Source organism: Haliotis rufescens, unplaced genomic scaffold (assembly GCF_023055435.1).
Source record: "Haliotis rufescens isolate VD_foot unplaced genomic scaffold, xgHalRufe1.0.p SCAF_1, whole genome shotgun sequence".
In the NCBI taxonomy this organism is placed as follows: Eukaryota; Metazoa; Mollusca; class Gastropoda; order Lepetellida; family Haliotidae; genus Haliotis; species Haliotis rufescens.
Genome location: NW_025963779.1, coordinates 70,884,659 through 70,904,295, shown reverse-complemented (window position 1 = coordinate 70,904,295; position 19,637 = coordinate 70,884,659). Strand labels below are relative to the sequence as shown.

General features: G+C 38.7%; 2 protein-coding genes across 2 annotated transcripts in view; both read left to right on the top strand.

Moving 5' to 3' along the window:
- The first annotated feature begins 3,229 nt into the window (after nt 1–3,229).
- On the top strand, nt 3,230–8,335 carry LOC125382119. Its single transcript, XM_048400306.1, has 3 exons — nt 3,230–3,327; nt 7,159–7,389; nt 8,178–8,335. The coding sequence occupies exons 1-3, from the start codon at nt 3,264–3,266 to the stop codon at nt 8,327–8,329; spliced, it is 447 nt and encodes a 148-aa protein (XP_048256263.1). The 5' UTR covers nt 3,230–3,263; the 3' UTR covers nt 8,330–8,335.
- A 6,772-nt stretch (nt 8,336–15,107) lies between these two features.
- Nucleotides 15,108–19,637, top strand: part of LOC125372076 (multiple epidermal growth factor-like domains protein 10) — a 51,589-nt gene continuing 47,059 nt past the window's right edge. The window contains exons 1-6 of the mRNA XM_048381024.1: nt 15,108–15,255; nt 15,542–15,679; nt 16,435–16,572; nt 17,294–17,431; nt 18,155–18,292; nt 19,015–19,152. Of these exons, the coding sequence (XP_048236981.1) occupies nt 15,108–15,255; nt 15,542–15,679; nt 16,435–16,572; nt 17,294–17,431; nt 18,155–18,292; nt 19,015–19,152 (838 nt within the window). The remainder of the gene's footprint in view (nt 15,256–15,541; nt 15,680–16,434; nt 16,573–17,293; nt 17,432–18,154; nt 18,293–19,014; nt 19,153–19,637) is intronic.

Sequence of the window (19,637 nt, the reverse complement as noted above, 5' to 3'; positions counted from 1 at the left end):
GTTTTTGTGCTATTATTAACTGTTTTGCCTGGACAAGATTAGAGCATTTACAGTATAATGCTGGAATATCCCCTAGTAAATAATTGATTTACTCGTTTCAGCATGTGTTGCTCCTGGCATACACGGTGTGGTATGTGTGTAACTCTGCCCCCATGGTGGGAAGAGTGTGTAATCACTTGACGGGTCAGTACCCGGATGGCTCTCAGTCAGGATAGGAAGGAGACAAGGTGATGAAGGCATGTTTAAATTAGAAGACATATTACGATGTGTATCAAACTAGAGCCGCCATAGTGAAGTATTACCTAAATGTCCCTCTAACAAACATTGACTATTTCGAGTCATATGACCGAACCTCCACTCCTGAGTAGCTTGCGTGTTTGACCTGCTTAAACTAATTCTTTTGAGTTATTTAAAAGAAAATCCAAATTAAAAAAGTAAAATCTAATTTAACAGTTCAGATTATACGGAATATAATATATGTTTCAGCGAAGTACATGCAATTTTGGGGTGACGTTCAAGTTTAAGTCACGTGATCCAGATATAAACACGAAAGTGCGCTATGTCGCTATAGATTTGTAATTCATTATTCTCTGTTTAAACAAAATCCTACTTATTTGATAAACATACGAACTCATACAAAATAACGATTACACATGTCCTATGGCAAAAATGAATGATGTAGAGACCTTGCCCTAATATTAGGACGACGAGCGGACATATTTCATCCATAGAAAATGTAAGCATTTGTCACAACACAGCTCGGTGATGACGTCATTTGAGCATGACGTCAGTGAATTGACATTTCAGTTTTCCATATCGGCACACACCTATAAGGTGAAATATTCAAAATATGCGGAAAAACTTATTTACTAAATTTATACTGTTAATGTTTTAACAAAAAATACTTTTAATATAGTTAAGTACTATTTATTGTGAATCAATGTTACATAGATTTCTTAACACTCCTTGTTCAGCCAGAAAACAGACTCTAAACTAATGTTACCGACTCACAACAACTGTCGATAACTTGGCCAAACAAGTTCGACTAGCAGGTGTCTGTATATTTAGAGTGTTTCTCATCTCCATGCTCACCCTCGGACAGAGAATAAGAGAAACTTCCTTTGGCTGAGGAAACAGGTGATGAGTTGTCTGTTATATGTCCAGACATATGCAAAATATGTGACTCTTGATTTCCAAAGTACGCGTACATGCGATCATAAACAAACGACTTAGGCCTTGCACTACTCGTATGTTCGTAGAAAGACGGAAGAAAGCTATACGCAGAATTACTTCCCTCTTTCGAAAATCCTTCAAATAAGATACACCAGGGATATTTTTTATGAAACGGGAAATTCGTTTATTTGCTCAGTAGCGGGATATTATACACTACGGTTGGTAAGGTCAGATTATTTAAACATTTTTAAACAGGGAAGTGCTTTAGGACCGTAGAAACAGACACACACAACACAGTCGTCCTCAGGCTTAAAGCTACTCCTATCACCCCAGTAGAGTGAGTGAGTGAGTTTGATTTTACGCCGCTTTTAGCAATATTCCAGCAATATCACGTCGGGGGACACCACAAATGGGCTCCACACATAGTACCCATGTCGGGTGTAACATATAGTTACGTGACGTCATAACATTTCATGTCCGTTATTCAGTTATCGCCTGATGAGACTCGTACGTGATACATGTTGAAAGCGCTAGCCAATTAAAACTGTGTTCATTCTTGCTCCACTTATTTAATTATTACTATATTGTGGCTGAGAGTTAGAATATACCGTGTACGTATCCGCCTGCTTCTTAACTATTTCAAATATTTCAGGATACTTGTGCATTTACGTAAAGAAAGAGAATCACGCGACCCCACAAATACCTTACATTAATTTATGTTCGCTATTTTGTCATTTCGAGGAACTTACTGTGAACCCTGCCATCGTGGTGTAGTGTGCTGATCATACATAGGGGGTTCAGGGCACGAAAGGAAAAGGTGGGCCGGTATTTACTCGTATTGTGCCAACGATAAATTCTCGTGGGTGTTTCGTTTTATTTTGTCCGAGTAATCTGTCCACACAGAGCGTAAGAGCTACATCAGTATAACTTGGTATTGTTACTGGTCAGATCTATACCAATGCTATCTGGTACCATCAAAGCGATGCGGGGCGGTCGGGTAGCCTATCTAGTGGTTAAAGCGTTCGCTCGTCACGCCGAAGACCCGGGTTCGATTCCCGACATGGGTACAATGTGTGAAGCCAATTTCTGGTGCCCCCCGCCGTGATATTGCTAAAAGCGGCGTAAAACCATAGTCACTCACTCACACCATCAAAGCGATAATTTTCTTAGACCTGTGCCACTTTCCAAATATAACTTGATATGATATAACCGTCGGCATAAAGCCCGGTCACTGCCCATCACGTATATAATACCTTCATCAGGGAGGATTTATGTATTATGAACCGGTCGTATTTATCTTCTGCCAATGTGGTGCAAAACCAAACACTAGCCTTTTGAGACAAGGCAGGAATGATATCGGGGTGAGACTTTGAATATTCTCACAATATATTTATTTTATGATATGAAATATTTCCTGGGAGAGACATTATTACATCATCCACGTGGACTTTTAATGGTTAACTTATGATGTCAAATACGTGATGTCTCATGTACTTGTGCATAGGGGAAAATGTACAAATCAATAAAACTATGACAGTCCCCAACCATCAAGGACGTTCAGAGGCCAAAAGTACAAGTATTTAACCTTTTCTAAGATATGTAACTGTCCAAATTAAAAAGGGAGTCGCTGTTCATTGCAATATCGCGCCACATTTACACTTTGCTATAGAGACATATACTGTTGTTGTCATGGTGTACATGTGTTTGAATTAAAGTGTCAAAATAATATTGTCATGATTTCATGGACATCATAACTACAATTTGTTAGTGTGCATCTAATTTAGCAAACGGATTAAAACGAATTTATAGGGCAATTCCTGACGGGTACCAAAGCTCTGTTGATTACGCCACAACGCACTTAATATGTATACATGTAAAACATCCTATGTTCAACGAATGGATTTTTAATCTATAATTCTCGGGTGCACCTTTTCATATTTCCGTATGTCAGCTTTCACCTTGATGGACTCAAAATAGCTGCTACAATGAGTAAACCCCGTATAGAACAATGGGATGACGTTCCAGATGGTTTATACATACTGAACAAGGATGTACATCAACCAAAGCACACTTACATACTTCAGGGCAAAATGGTTGGGAGATATTCTCGTTTGTGTGGATATATCTGTCTTCTTATCCAGGTTTACGCGAAAGGTAAGTTATATATCAACTGTACGGGATATCAGACTACAAATACCGAATATGTTTGTTTGCAGTTATACGACTAACCCTGTGGACATTCTGGGTCAGTAGAGATCCCTAGTACCTCATGTTTGCTGTAAGAGCCGATGACTTGGACAGCTATCAGCTTCTGTGATTTGGGTTAATACGTATTGTCACGTGTCGATTCCCATATTGAAACAAAAAGTTAACCCAGAATACTGTGTGTAAAAGAACTTAGTGTCAACCCTCAAACAACCAACAAAAGGTATACAATTAACAAATTATTGTATTACAAAACAACGTTTACAAATCGACACAAATTACAGCACAGCAATTACAATGGCAGTACACAACAGAGTTGTTGTACAATATTCAATAGCAATAAATAATATAATGGTAGTGGTCAGTATCAAATACAAAGATACACTGGTGATAGCAACAACCAGTGACAATAGCATATTCACCCAGCGGCGACGGTGGTCAAGCTTGCGAGTTGGTTTAGGCAGGCAATCAGGGATGATGAGTGATCCTCACACGAAAACTGGTCTTGCTGTGATGTATTGTGTGAGAGATGCGTAACATGCTCTTATACCAATAGATAAACAGTCCAGCTAGCTTCTGGAAACTTCTAAACAGTGCCCTCACCAGTGGTACTAGAGCATTCCACATGTTTCTTCAACACACTATCACCGTCGGCGGTATACCGAACCGGAAGTTTACACACCACACTAGCATCTAAATATAGTAACTTTCTAACGACTACTTACGTTAAATAGTACTACATTCCTGACGACTTAACACTGTCCAAACAATGCAATTAGCGTCTACCAAATCTCAACAGAAAAAATGTAACACAACTACAATTATTGTTCAACAATAAAATACACTGCCATAAAACAGTATCAAGGTGCCCCGAAGTCCTCCATTTTAGCTCATGAGGTGAAATAGGGTTTAACGTCGCGTCCAAGATCACTTGCACTTATATAGCGACTTGCATGCACGTGTGTGTGTGTGTGTGTGTGTGTGTGTGTGTGTGTGTGTGTGTGTGTGTGTGTGTGTGTGTGTGTGTGTGTGTGTGTGTGTGTGTGTGTGTGTGTGTAGCCCATTAAAGCCGAGCGTACCATCTTTTAACGTCTTTAGGTATGACACGGCCGGGGATCGAACTCCTGACCTTCAGCTTTCCGGGCGGACGCTCTACCACAAGACCTTGGAGGCGGTTCGCTATTAAATGAATACTTTGACATGCATTTCAGTTTTCTCAACAGGATGAATTAAGAAGCTAACACTTTTATACTCGCGATAAGTGGCCTGATGTCATGGCCTGCAAGATTACACAGTAAACCACATACAGACCATTACTTCCGCATACAGTTTGTACAATATGACCGCCACAGAAATTAGCAAAATAAAATTAAAGTTTACCTGATTATAATATGCTCTCTTGAACATTGTTAAAGACTTTGTTTAACAGATGTATTGGTAGGTGATAACAGGGCCTCGCAATTTTATAGCACATGGGAGTTCCCGACTATTTTTGAGAATTGTTTCAAACTAGCGCGAGGTCACGGGGAATCCCCTTTGAGGAAGCAGTTCCGGGTCGCTAGTCTTTGCTGCGGTTGTCGAAGTGTAACATTCATTTGTCATTCCACGTCATTTACCCTCACTAGCCATGCTCTTGACATACATGGCATCCATTCAGTGTTATATATATAGCACGGGTCTCCCCACAAATATTGAAACGATCGCGTATTATCTGTACCCGGCTGGTGGTTAAACCACGGTCGCGCTCTTAAGATTAGTTTTTGTTGTTACTAATACAGACCTCAAAATAGATACGTTTAATTATGGGCAACACTGCTAACTTTACGCTTTCACATTTTTTCTCGGCCATTGTATTGTACATCATACTGGCTACATAATGATGTAAAACAAATCCATTACTATTTTTCATGATACTTTAAATTTGCCATAAATTCAACCCTGACCAAAGTAAGCAGTAGCATTATGTGTCGAAATTAAATTAAATACGATGTTCTAAATTCTCACGAATAACCAGGGAAAGCACAATAAGTTGAGTGAATGTTTGACAGAAACTTGAGAAACTATTTCACGGAGCCGCATGAGACATGAGGTGAATGCCAAATCCCACATGCTCTCGTACGCAATAATATGCAGTAAACGACGTGCATACACGAGAGGATTACAGACAACACAGTACATTATCATATAGCAGACTTCATGCAGGCCTCTTTATGTTTTTCGGTCGTATTTAACAATGGTTACAGTGGTGTCCCGTTGGTTGTAAAATTGAACACTTCCGGAAGGTTATTGCACTTATATTGCGACGTGCATGCACGTGTGTGTGTGTGTGTGTGTGTGTGTGTGGCTGATTGTACTAGTCCGGACCGATGCCGATTTAGAGTGCTGGCACACTGAGATACCATGCCGCAGTTTAACATGAATACCCCCTGCAGACACAGTATACTGACTCCGAGCCGACCAGTCCTTGTTTTAGCCCCTTAATGCCGGGCGCCAGACAGAGTAACAACAAGTACCATCTTTTAACGTCTTTTGGTATGCCGCGGCCGGGGATCGAACCCCGGACCTTCCGCTCTCCGGGCGGACGCTCAACCACTAGACCACGGAGGCGGTTCAAGTGATGTGATGAAAGCTAGGCAGATGGCGAGACAAGGCAATTTCTTTCCAGGTTACATTGCTTTGGCCACTGTTTGACTACAACAGCAGGAAAACGCCTATGCTCACAGGTTCAATGTTCTATTTTGCTGGAAATTGCTGTGTGTCGTGTAAAGCAAAATTAACACTCTGACGATAGATCTAAAATGTATTGAACATCATTTCAGCTAAAAGGAATATTATGGTTACAGTACATGATAACGTTACCAGTGGCCCTTAATTAATATCTACTGATTGAGTTTGGTTTAACACCGCTTTTAACAGTATTGCAGTTATATCCCGGCGTGTCAGCTTAATCTGGAAGGAAAGCCCGAAGTGATGCAAATCTCAGACGTTTACCAGTTCGGTTAAACCCACGAGCACGGGTATGGTGCTGACAAACCTCGAAACATAATCGGGTCAAACCCGGATTGGAACCCACAATCATAGGTTTCTGGCGTGCCCAAGGGACTCAACTCTGCACAGAGAATCGCGGTACTAGACGACTGGGCCACCCGAACCCCCTTAATGAATTTCTAAATACCATAGAAGTATATACAGTGAGATGATAGGGAACAATATTAATTTTTATCCATTATTCATATTTATGCAGTCAATTTTCAATACGGGTGGCGCCGTGACCCTGTCCTGGTTAAGGGCCAGTGCAGGACCTATTCAAAACTATCGTTAAAATAACTGGTCCAGGACGAGGATGTTCAATTGTATGTCTTTTTACATTATTGATAAGAACTGGCTGTATAACCAGCACATATTCCAGTATAACCAGTATAACCTCTCCTTGAACTCGACGTGAAATCCCATTTCATCTCACCTCACCATTGTAACCGAGGCCATAAATAATGGAGTCTGGACAGACAAACCAGTGGTTGATATTATGAACAGCATACCACGCCGTTGGGGCATTGTGACACGCAATCAAGCCGGTCACAGAGCCTGACCATCTGCCCCACTTGCCTCTTAAACAAGCGATAGTGTTGGGTGCCCTATTCTCACCGTGGTGTAAAATAAAACAATTTGGAAATATGTAAACGGTATAATAATCCTTTGATATATGAAATTGTCAAACTATGAATTCAGTGATTATATCACAATACCTTTAGTAGATAGTTATGAAATATTTCGTTACAGTGGACAACCCAACATCAACTATACTATTCAGTAAACCAGGGGGAATTGACAAGTTATCTGTCAGTCCACCACAGTCATCAGTAGCCCCTGTAGCTGCAGGCACGGTTCCTGTATCTATTGACTACGACCCCGTGGAGCAGAAACTGTATCGGACAAATGCTGCTCCTGAGAAGATCAAAGCAAGAAACATGAAAAAGAACACCGAGGAACTCATCATGTCCTTCAATGCAAGTATGTGATCGTAAAACAGTGTAAGCGTGAGGTACAAACGAAATCTTATTGTTTATACTGATATACCGCCCTATAAAACTTAAACACTTTCCATATTCATAAGATATCCCTGCCTGAGTCGATTGTCCGTTTCCGACCTCATCATGAGCATGTGTTTATGAATCACCATTAAACAAAGGAAGGTCAATTGCTTACATATAATAAAAAAGACGGAAACAAATGGTAAAGTCAAAATAGGGAATTGCATCGGACATCATTCTTGTCACTGATGCGTCACATTTCCGAAATGTCCTCTTTTAACCATAAAACATTTTGAAAGCTTTACTGAGGCCTTGAACGTTGTAAACTTGACCAAACAACTTCTTACTGATGACGTTATATTTTATCATTCACTGCATCAACGCATATACATGTATATGGTCTTTTGCAGGACATCCACTATGTCTAATCGATTAAATTATATTTGTGTGTAAAATCTGAGGTAGAATTATATCTAGTATTCACGATCGCCTCAAGATATTAAATAGCCGGTCTCTCATGCCCCGGGACCCAATGAAAAAGTCATGAATACCAAGTTAAGGTAATTACGACCACACGGTCATCTATTATATCAGATTGTGCTTTGACCACCAACACAAGCCACTAGACATATAAACAGGTAGGCGCCGTATGAAATATGCAATATTTGTATGTCTAGTGTTTACAAAACAGAGAAGACACACATTCAATATATTCGGCATATTTCACGTCTACATAGGGCAATGACTTGCATTTACATCTTGTTACAGGTGCTGATTTATATGGAATAGCTGTTGATTCTATCGCCAGGAAGATATTTTACACAGACCAGGGAAATAGGGTCATTGCTGCCCTCAACATAAGGGAGCGACCATTTGATTTCTATGGGGGGCTCCTGAGAAGATCAAAGCAAGAAACATGAAAAAGAACACCGAGGAACTCATCATGTCCTTCAATGCAAGTATGTGATCGTAAAACAGTGTAAGCGTGAGGTACAAACGAAATCTTATTGTTTATACTGATATACCTCCCTATAAAACTTAAACACTTTCCATATTCATAAGATATCCCTGCCTGAGTCGATTGTCCGTTTCCGACCTCATCATGAGCATGTGTTTATGAATCACCATTAAACAAAGGAAGGTCAATTGCTTACATATAATAAAAAAGACGGAAACAAATGGTAAAGTCAAAATAGGGAATTGCATCGGACATCATTCTTGTCACTGATGCGTCACATTTCCGAAATGTCCTCTTTTAACCATAAAACATTTTGAAAGCTTTACTGAGGCCTTGAACGTTGTAAACTTGACCAAACAACTTCTTACTGATGACGTTATATTTTATCATTCACTGCATCAACGCATATACATGTATATGGTCTTTTGCAGGACATCCACTATGTCTAATCGATTAAATTATATTTGTGTGTAAAATCTGAGGTAGAATTATATCTAGTATTCACGATCGCCTCAAGATATTAAATAGCCGGTCTCTCATGCCCCGGGACCCAATGAAAAAGTCATGAATACCAAGTTAAGGTAATTACGACCACACGGTCATCTATTATATCAGATTGTGCTTTGACCACCAACACAAGCCACTAGACATATAAACAGGTAGGCGCCGTATGAAATATGCAATATTTGTATGTCTAGTGTTTACAAAACAGAGAAGACACACATTCAATATATTCGGCATATTTCACGTCTACATAGGGCAATGACTTGCATTTACATCTTGTTACAGGTGCTGATTTATATGGAATAGCTGTTGATTCTATCGCCAGGAAGATATTTTACACAGACCAGGGAAATAGGGTCATTGCTGCCCTCAACATAAGGGAGCGACCATTTGATTTCTATGGGGGGGGGGGGGGGGGGGGGGGGGTTGTTTTCTCAGCAAACTTTTTTTCTGAAGCCATTTCTAACAAACTATTTTTTTGTAACATACAGCTGAACAAACTATTCATTTCAGATGGTAATTTTGCAATTTTATTACAGAGTAAAATATGCAATCATATTTCAGCAAATGCAGCCTGTGGTGTATTATAACATGAACAGCTATAGAACACCCGTTATAATAGTCTTTTTCATTCCCTGACATAAATACAGTAGTCCTGTTTGTAGCCTGGTGGAGGACGCGGTAATAGCTGTTTCTTTAGTCCCGGCCCGTATCGGTGGTATACTTCCAAGCCATCGTAACTGTACCAACCTTTGCCTGGCACACACACACATCCCAAGAAATGACCCCCATTGCCATACACTAAAGCAAATAGTGTATATACTCGTTCATTCATCTGAATAACATTGGGGTATCTGGTGAGAGGACAATTGTCTATCTCTATGTACACTACTGGTGGGGAATCAATGGTGAACAGTCTTGAAGAGAATGTTCGGACACCAGAACAATTCTCATTGGAGTCTTTACCCTGAAACAGGCATGGTCGAGGATCATGTTCATTGGCAATCCATGAATATAACTTCTCCTGAAGAGTAGTGTGTTGACCTTCCTCCCACGACAAAGAGATGTCAGTACTTGTTCTGTGAATGACTGGATTCTTCTCACAGTCATCTTTTGCACTACATTCTGATGAAAATTCAGTGGTGACGAGAGGTTTCATCTTAGAAAATACTCTCTCCTGTTGTCCACCATAGCAGTTCCAATGTCGTGAGTCTTCGGAAAATTCATCAAACTGTTGTAGCCAGCATATTTTTCCATCAGCGTAGTGTTTCTCTTTAAACAGTGTGTGAACTTCCAGCAATTTAAGCGCAAATGGTTCTATAATTCTCTGAAAATTTCTCAAGATGTCTCTTCTGAATGTGAACAAAATGTGGAAAAAATATAAAAGTTGTCAATAAGACAGGTGTTCGTCAGTCGGATGTCATCTTCTATAATATGACCAGGTCATATCCAAAGATCATATAATATCGTTTTATTTAAAGGATTTTGGTGAAAATTGTTCATACCGATACCTTTTCATTTAATACATATGGTTTATTTGTATTTCAAACCATTCCTCAAACAAACCACAATATAAATATGTTCAACATTTATCAGTGAATAAATGTGTTCTTTTACAACATTGTAGCTTGGTTATTTCTTTTTGGAAATTGTTAAATTGGACGCCTGAATATTTGTACATGCATTTAAATAGCAAAATGTGCTGAACTGAAGCCATTAACTTCATATACAGAAATAGCAACAAATAAGATTAAAGTAATAGTGATGTTGCGCCGAATGCGGCGGAAAATTTTTACGTTTATAATGCTGGAATAATTCTTTAATTTAATAGATAAATGTTGCAATGACATGCAAAATTATATCTGGAAACAAACTATTCATTTTTCTCACAGTAGTAAACATTCTATTTATTTTACTGATTATCTCCAACAAACTATTCATTTGTAAATACTTCCGCCGCCCCCCCCCCCCCCATAGGTATCAAATGGTCGCTCCCTAAATGGGACCAATTGTGTGACTGTCATAAACAATGGGCTTGACAAACCCAGAGCCATTGTTCTACACGAGGAAAACAGGTGTGCATTATTGACGTTAACCATTTGAATGTTTGTATTCTTACAATGCATAGAGTGTGCAAGAACAAAGATCATTTCCACACATAACTCAATTAACCACAATTATTTGGACCAACAGGGGAGTATCCCATTACGAAATAGCACCAGGATCAGTTATGAAAATCTTTGAAAACACAATTTTTACAAGGTTATAAAACTTCTTTTCAGGAAGATGTACTGGACTGACGGGGGGCTTTACCCCTATATAGCATCAGCTGATTATGACGGTACAAACATTAAAAAGATCGTCATTACAGGCCTTGGATGGCCGAACGCTGACAATTGATAAAAAGGGTGAGATCATGTGACCAATCATGGGTTATGTCAATATAGAGCGTCATCACCAGAGAATAACCAGTCTCGATTAACCGCCGAAACAGATTCTGTTGGGCGTAAAAGGCAAAATTGCGCTGATAAGTATATGAGTGGATGACTGAAAATCAGTGATGACACCAGGTGTTCGCGAAAAGACAGACCGTGGCTATAATAAGGGGACTAAATAAGATAGATATTTGAAATAATGTTAATGTAACTACTTCTATAGCAGCTATATAATTGTCCGGACATGTGGTCAAACACCTTATTCTGGAAGTTTCCTACCATATACTGAACCGTTATTCATTTTTTCGCTCACTAATTTGAATTCAGGGGAACATCTATATTATTCAAAAGCTTTGAATTTAAAAAAAATGTGGAGTCGTCTCGTGATTTTGGTGCGCAGTGGGAGTGGTTGCAAGGTTAGAGCGTTTACTTGTCACGCCGAAAACCCGGTTTCGACAATGTGTGAAGCTTATTCTATGTGTCCACTACAGTTATATTGAAGGAGTATTACAAGAACCGATGTAAATCTAAACTAGAGAATACCCACAGCAATTTTGCATACCATTTATCAACATAAATTAAAGTTGTTTTGATTTACATTATTAAGTTACACACAATTTATGTTATTCTGTACACCTGAAGATGGAATCCTCTTTTGGTGTGACGGCAGGACAGACAGAGTAGAATCAATGGTTCACAGAGAAAACCTCTGCTGCATGATCCTGGAAAAACCTACCTAAATATTTTCTTTCGAGAAAGAGTGCTCTACTTCACCTACTTGAATGGAAGGTAACTTTACATTTACTTCAACGTCCCGGGTCCGCTTAATGCTGTTGTTTTTTGCCTTGGTCAGCAATACCACTGCGCCCTGTAACTATATCCAATCGAGTCTTGGTCAGTGTCAAACCATGGCTTATTGGGTCATGATGATACATAATCAGCTTAGTCACGGAATCTGACCACCGATCCTCTTTAGTCGCCTCTTAGAAGCATACAGTGTACGATACAGAGCTTGAGGAACCTATTCCTCCTTGCAAATCCTCACCATGTAATGTATGACAATTGGAGTATGATCTAGGGGATCAATGTTATTGTTCGTGTATTATTAAATGAAACCGGAGAAACGTCAATTAAGACTTCAATCATCAATAAATAATTAATTAATATGGTCATCTTTTCAGGGGTATTATCATCTTGCCGTCAACGGGAGGTAGCACAAGCGTATTGGCGTCGAAAGGTATCACGCATGCTATAGACATCTATGTCTTCTCAAACAGGAACTATTCCGGTAATATATGACAGCTTGCGCAAGCATATTTATCTTTTCTCTAGTTTCAAATGAGTTAAAGGAGAGCCATATTAGTCCTTGGAAAAGCTTGTGTGAACAGTTGGACATATACATCAGCTTATTGTCTTGTCTGACTGGTACTTGTACGGTACAAAAATAGGGTAGATCTACATAGAAACTCGACTAATCCGGACGGTACCATTCCAGAAAAATCGTTCACAGTCACAAAAAAATTCCGGATAAAGGAGTTATGGTTAGATGGTAATGTCACATAATGATATATTATATTAAAACATTATTCGCCCTGGACGCGATGTTTCACTAAAGTTCTGAACTTTCTACAAAGGTACGGTCTTTTTTCACTGTGTATGCGTTTATTTACCAAATTTCTGTTTACGAATAGCGGATGCTAAAACTCATAGTTTTACACTGTATAGCGAAGTAGTTGCGCTATCTTTAAAGTTAATCTGTTCCCTGGAAGGTTTTTCCTCACAGTTTGGAAGATATTGGATATTATAATTTACCTTTTATGGGTACATTTCTCGGCAGAATAAACGGATGAAAAAATTCTTAGGACACGTGGTAACCCTGGACATGTCACTGTGCTTCTTTAATTAATGAAAAAGTAGTTGTTTACCGCAACACTAAGCTGTATTCCAGCAATATGACGGCAACCTGTTAATAATCGTGTTTGACCAGAAAATGCAGTGACTGATAACAAGAACAACGACCCATGCCGTTGGGTCACGATTAAATCTAACCAACCACGTCACCGAGGCTGACCACTCGATCCACTAAGTCGCTTCTTACGATCAGCATATGTTGATTAGGTTGATAACTATTCTAAACCGGAATCACCATGCAATGGCTTAAAAAATGAAAATAATAACGACATAACTAGAACTACAAAAAATATACAGAACTCTAAACTGTCGATCTGTGTGTGTTAGTGTTAGTGTGTGTTAGTGTTAGTGTTAGTGTGTGTTAGTGTTAGTGTGTGTGTGTGTGTGTGTGTGTGTGTGTGTGTGTGTGTGTGTGTGTGTGTGTGTGTGTGTGTGTGTGTGTGTGTGTGTGTGTGTGTGTGTGTGTGTGTGTGTGTGTGTGTGCTAGTTTGTGTTTGTGTGTATGTGTGTGAACCTTTGTATTTTGGGATATATTCCAGTGCCTACTGAATAATTAGGAACAGGTACACGTATGTGCTTCTGACAGCTGGACTAACTAATTGGCCAAAGGGAAGTTGTCCTTATGGTGGCGATTCAAGGTCACTAGTACCTGATGCTTGTCAATCCGAAATTAGAATTGGAACAGTTGGAACCGATTGGCCAGGATCTTAGACTTGGCTGCGAAGGTGTCCTTGTACCAAGGTAGCATTGAAGGGTGACACCGCGATAAACCTGGAATATTGCGGACTGCGGTGTTGATATATCAACTATTAAAGTGGTTTTGATACGTTCTGTATGTTCTCTGTACAATATTAACTAATACTACGAGTGTTGTAGCGTGTCCTGCGGGTCGGTTTGGGGCAGACTGTAGACCATGCGGGAACTGTAGGGAAAGATCCGTCTGTGAGAAGACCACTGGACTGTGTATGAGTGGATGTAGCCCTGGTTACCTGGGAGCCTACTGCAGAGATGGTACGATACAACTAGTAACGTTTTTGCATCCACATTTCTAAAATAATTCCCTGGAAACTTTTCATACCGCCATTTACTTCCGGTGTGCTACCATTACCTAATGATATCACTTCCGGTTTGGTAATACACATGTTTAATGCAAAACAACTTAAAAACAGAAAGTATCATGTCGGTAACAACATTATCAACAAAGTTACATGCACCCCCGGGATATATACGTTTTGCAAAGTGCCACTTTAAAACAGAACGTCCTATGCCGCGAACACAACGTTAAAGAGAAAGTTATATGTTCTTCCGGTTTAAGGACAGGGCTTTTCGGAAAATACAATACAATCAATTCTCATGCCTATTGCTGCATTATTAAGAAGGTTCAATGCATATCCGATGAAAGTATATATAAGTGCGACTTTAAAACAGAAATACCCTATGCTTCTAACAACGTTAATGAGAAAGTTACATGCTCTTCGGGTTTCGTGACAGGCTTCCAGTTTCCGAAAATACAAATCAATCTTAAAACATGAAGTCTTATTCCTGTAGCTACAATGGGGCATAAGCCATGGTGTTTTTGTTATGAAAATAGAACACTTGGTAAATGTGAAAAATATAAATCGTTTTAATGCAAAACATAAGTTAATTAATTGTGATATTTTTATATTTTTGTCTATGACACTACTAGGTTAACACTTTTAATGTGGAAAAAGTACAAGAAAAATAGGTTCATTTCCGTGTGAACTTGCCCTTTAATGTATAATAATCAAATTTATTATTTATAACATTATTTCTTCACATTTTATCTTTTAGGACTGCTCGGGAAAAGGTGCACTGCACAAACTAAGTATATGCAACTTTCACATTATGATCAATCATCTGAAAGTATTTATGTATGTCAATTCAGCATGTCTCCCAAATACTCACAGCTCTTGTGAACCATGCGGTCAGTGTGCTGGTGGTGTTCCTTGTGACAAGATCTCAGGGCTCTGCTCAGTTGGATGCCAAGAAGGCTGGAGTGGGTCTCTGTGTAAAACACGTAGGTAAACAAAATATTTGAGTGATTTGTATTTTCGTTTAGTTAAAGTCTTCAAATAAATAAAAAATGTGTTCAATTTCAAATTCAAATAACTAAATTCTACCATGTCATAATGTAACATGCATTTATAAACAGTGGACTTGGGAATGACCATATGAAACATCAAATTTAAAAAGAACAAAGATTTGACATATCCTTGTTAAGTATAGAACGTGTTGATGATATCAAAAGTAAATGTAAGGGTTCTTCACGCTATGCTTTTGATAAATAATGTATCTATTTGTAGCGTGCACACCTGGAACACACGGCGCAGGATGTCTATCACTTTGCTCCCACTGCAAAACAGGAAGTGTGTGTCATCGGGTGACTGGTCGATGCCCGGAAGGTTGTCAACAGGGATGGAGGGGAGCTAAATGTGACGAGGGTACGTTCACTCAAAACAGTCATTGGTATTACTGAGGGAAGGTAAAATAGAAGACGACTATGGAACCCGTTAATCCACACGCTTCTTTTTTTGTTCCAGAAGAATAACTGACACTGTTTTTCAAATGGAAAAGAATCCTCATGATCGGAATGCTTCTGCATGTTTTCTTAGTGAAAACACATTTTTACTTTGCAAATAAAATTGTAAAATACAATATTCCATAATTTCTGAAGCATCACAAATTATCCTGTTAATCCGTACTCTGTACGTAACTTTCTCTGGGTGGTAAGCGATGATGTCTGAGAAGATTGAGCAGTTAAGTGATTAGAACTTGACCGTGGCCGCTTCTGCATTTTGCTTTTTAAACAATCTTGACTTTGACAACCCAAGAAAGAAATATTAGGCCTTTATAGCCCTTTAAGGGATGCTGGTAACTCGTGTCAATGTAATACTGATGGTCATGCCCTTGAAAGAATAGCTTTGAAAATTATATGAGCGTAAACACGTCAGAGAAATAGATATTTAGGCGATCAATGTTTCACACTTTCGTCAAAATCTTCAAAATGAATTTTTTTTTAGATCTTTGCCATTACAAATTGGATTCACTGAATTCCTACATTTTCATCATGTAAAATGCATTTATAAACACTTTTGAAACTTGGGAATACACATTTGAAACAAATCAAATTGTAGAAAGTAAAGTATAGAACTTATTGCAAATGTATGTTATTGACAAATGCCTTTTCAATTTCTAGCTTGTATTCCTGGCACACACGGAGCAGGATGTCTATCACTTTGCTCCCACTGCAAAACAGGAAGTGTGTGTCATCAGGTGACTGGTCAATGTCCGGAAGGTTGTCAACAGGGATGGAGGGGAGCTAAATGTGACGAGGGTACGTTCACTCATTGGTATTACTGAGGGAAGGTAAAATAGAAGACGACTATGGAACCCGTTAATCCACACTGTTTTTTTCAGAAGAATAAATGTAAAACGTAAAAGAATCCCATGATCGGAATGCTTCTGCATGTTTTCTTAGTGACAACACATTTGTACTTTGCAAATAAAATTGTAAAATACAAAATTCCATAATTTCTGAAGCATCACAAATTATCCTGTTAACCCGTACTCTGTACGTAAGTTTCTCTGGGTGGTAAGCGATGATGTCTGAGAAGATTGAGCAGTTAAGTGATTAGAACTTGACCGTGGCCGCTTCTGCATTTTGCTTTTTAAACAATCTTGACTTTGACAACCCAAGAAAGAAATATTAGGCCTTTATAGCCCTTTAAGGGATGCTGGTAACTCGTGTCAATGTAATACTGAAGGTCATGCCCTTGAAAGAATGGCTTTGAAAATTATATGAACGTAAATACGTCAGAGAAATAGATATTTAGGCGATCAATGTTTCACACTTTCGTCAAAATCTTCAAATTTTTTTAGATCTTTGCCATTACAAATTGGATTCACTGAATTCCTACATTTTCATAATGTAACATGCATTTATAAACACTTTTGAAACTTGGGAATACACATTTGAAACAAATCAAATTGTAGAAAGTAAAGTATAGAACTTATTGCAAATGTATGTTATTGACAAATGCCTTTTCAATTTCTAGCTTGTATTCCTGGCACACACGGAGCAGGATGTCTATCACTTTGCTCCAACTGCAAAACAGGAAGTGTGTGTCATCAGGTGACTGGTCAATGTCCGGAAGGTTGTCAACAGGGATGGAGGGGAGCTAAATGTGACGAGGGTACGTTCACTCATTGGTATTACTGAGGGAAGGTAAAATAGAAGACGACTATGGAACCCGTTAATCCACACTGTTTTGTTCCAGAAGAATAAATGTAAAACGTAAAAGAATCCTCATGATCGGAATGCTTCTGCATGTTTTCTTAGTGACAACACATTTGTACTTTGCAAATAAAATTGTAAAATACAAAATTCCATAATTTCTGAAGCATCACAAATTATCCTGTTAACCCGTACTCTGTACGTAAGTTTCTCTGGGTAGTAAGCGATGATGTCTGAGAAGATTGAGCAGTTAAGTGATTAGAACTTGACCGTGGCCGCTTCTGCATTTTGCTTTTTAAACAATCTTGACTTTGACAACCCAAGAAAGAAATATTAGGCCTTTATAGCCCTTTAAGGGATGCTGGTAACTCGTGTCAATGTAATACTGAAGGTCATGCCCTTGAAAGAATGGCTTTGAAAATTATATGAACGTAAATACGTCAGAGAAATAGATATTTAGGCGATCAATGTTTCACACTTTCGTCAAAATCTTCAAATTTTTTTAGATCTTTGCCATTACAAATTGGATTCACTGAATTCCTACATTTTCATAATGTAACATGCATTTATAAACACTTTTGAAACTTGGGAATACACATTTGAAACAAATCAAATTGTAGAAAGTAAAGTATAGAACTTATTGCAAATGTATGTTATTGACAAATGCCTTTTCAATTTCTAGCTTGTATTCCTGGCACACACGGAGCAGGATGTCTATCACTTTGCTCCCACTGCAAAACAGGAAGTGTGTGTCATCAGGTGACTGGTCAATGTCCGGAAGGTTGTCAACAGGGATGGAGGGGAGCTAAATGTGACGAGGGTACGTTCACTCATTGGTATTACTGAGGGAAGGTAAAATAGAAGACGACTATGGAACCCGTTAATCCACACTGTTTTGTTCCAGAAGAATAAATGTAAAACGTAAAAGAATCCCATGATCGGAATGCTTCTGCATGTTTTCTTAGTGACAACACATTTGTACTTTGCAAATAAAATTGTAAAATACAAAATTCCATAATTTCTGAAGCATCACAAATTATCCTGTTAACCCGTACTCTGTACGTAAGTTTCTCTGGGTAGTAAGCGATGATGTCTGAGAAGATTGAGCAGTTAAGTGATTAGAACTTGACCGTGGCCGCTTCTGCATTTTGCTTTTTAAACAATCTTGACTTTGACAACCCAAGAAAGAAATATTAGGCCTTTATAGCCCTTTAAGGGATGCTGGTAACTCGTGTCAATGTAATACTGAAGGTCATGCCCTTGAAAGAATGGCTTTGAAAATTATATGAACGTAAATACGTCAGAGAAATAGATATTTAGGCGATCAATGTTTCACACTTTCGTCAAAATCTTCAATTTTTTTTAGATCTTTGCCATTACAAATTGGATTCACTGAATTCCTACATTTTCATCATGTAAAATGCATTTATAAACACTTTTGAAACTTGGGAATACACATTTGAAACAAATCAAATTGTAGAAAGTAAAGTATAGAACTTATTGCAAATGTATGTTATTGACAAATGCCTTTTCAATTTCTAGCTTGTATTCCTGGCACACACGGAGCAGGATGTCTATCACTTTGCTCCCACTGCAAAACAGGAAGTGTGTGTCATCAGTTGACTGGTCAATGTCCGGAAGGTTGTCAACAGGGATGGAGATGCGCTAAATGTGACGAGGGTACGATGATTCAAAACAGTCATTGGTATTACTAAAGGAAGGTAAAATAGAAGGCGACTATGGAAGCCGTTATTCCACCCGCCTCCATATTGTTCCGGAAATATAACACTGTTCGTCGTAAGTAAAGGAATGCTCTTGATCAGAATACCTCGTGTGAATATATAATTGTATAATATATGTTGTGTCTTTAATCATCCTGTCAATTCGTATTTCTATTTTGAGAAGCAATCAAATATTTGTGAACAGGAAAGGATATTGAATAGCAGTTCAGTAGTTAACAGTTCCACCTATATGATTATTCTTTAGGGTTCACCTACAACTTGACCACTGACCATTTTGTTTTTTAAACCATCTGAACATAAACTAAAGGAAAACATATAAAATATATACCCTCCTTGAAGAGGCGACTGACGGGATCGGGTGGTCAGGCTCGCTGACTTGATTGATGCATGCCATGGATCCTAGTCGATGCTCATGAAATCAAT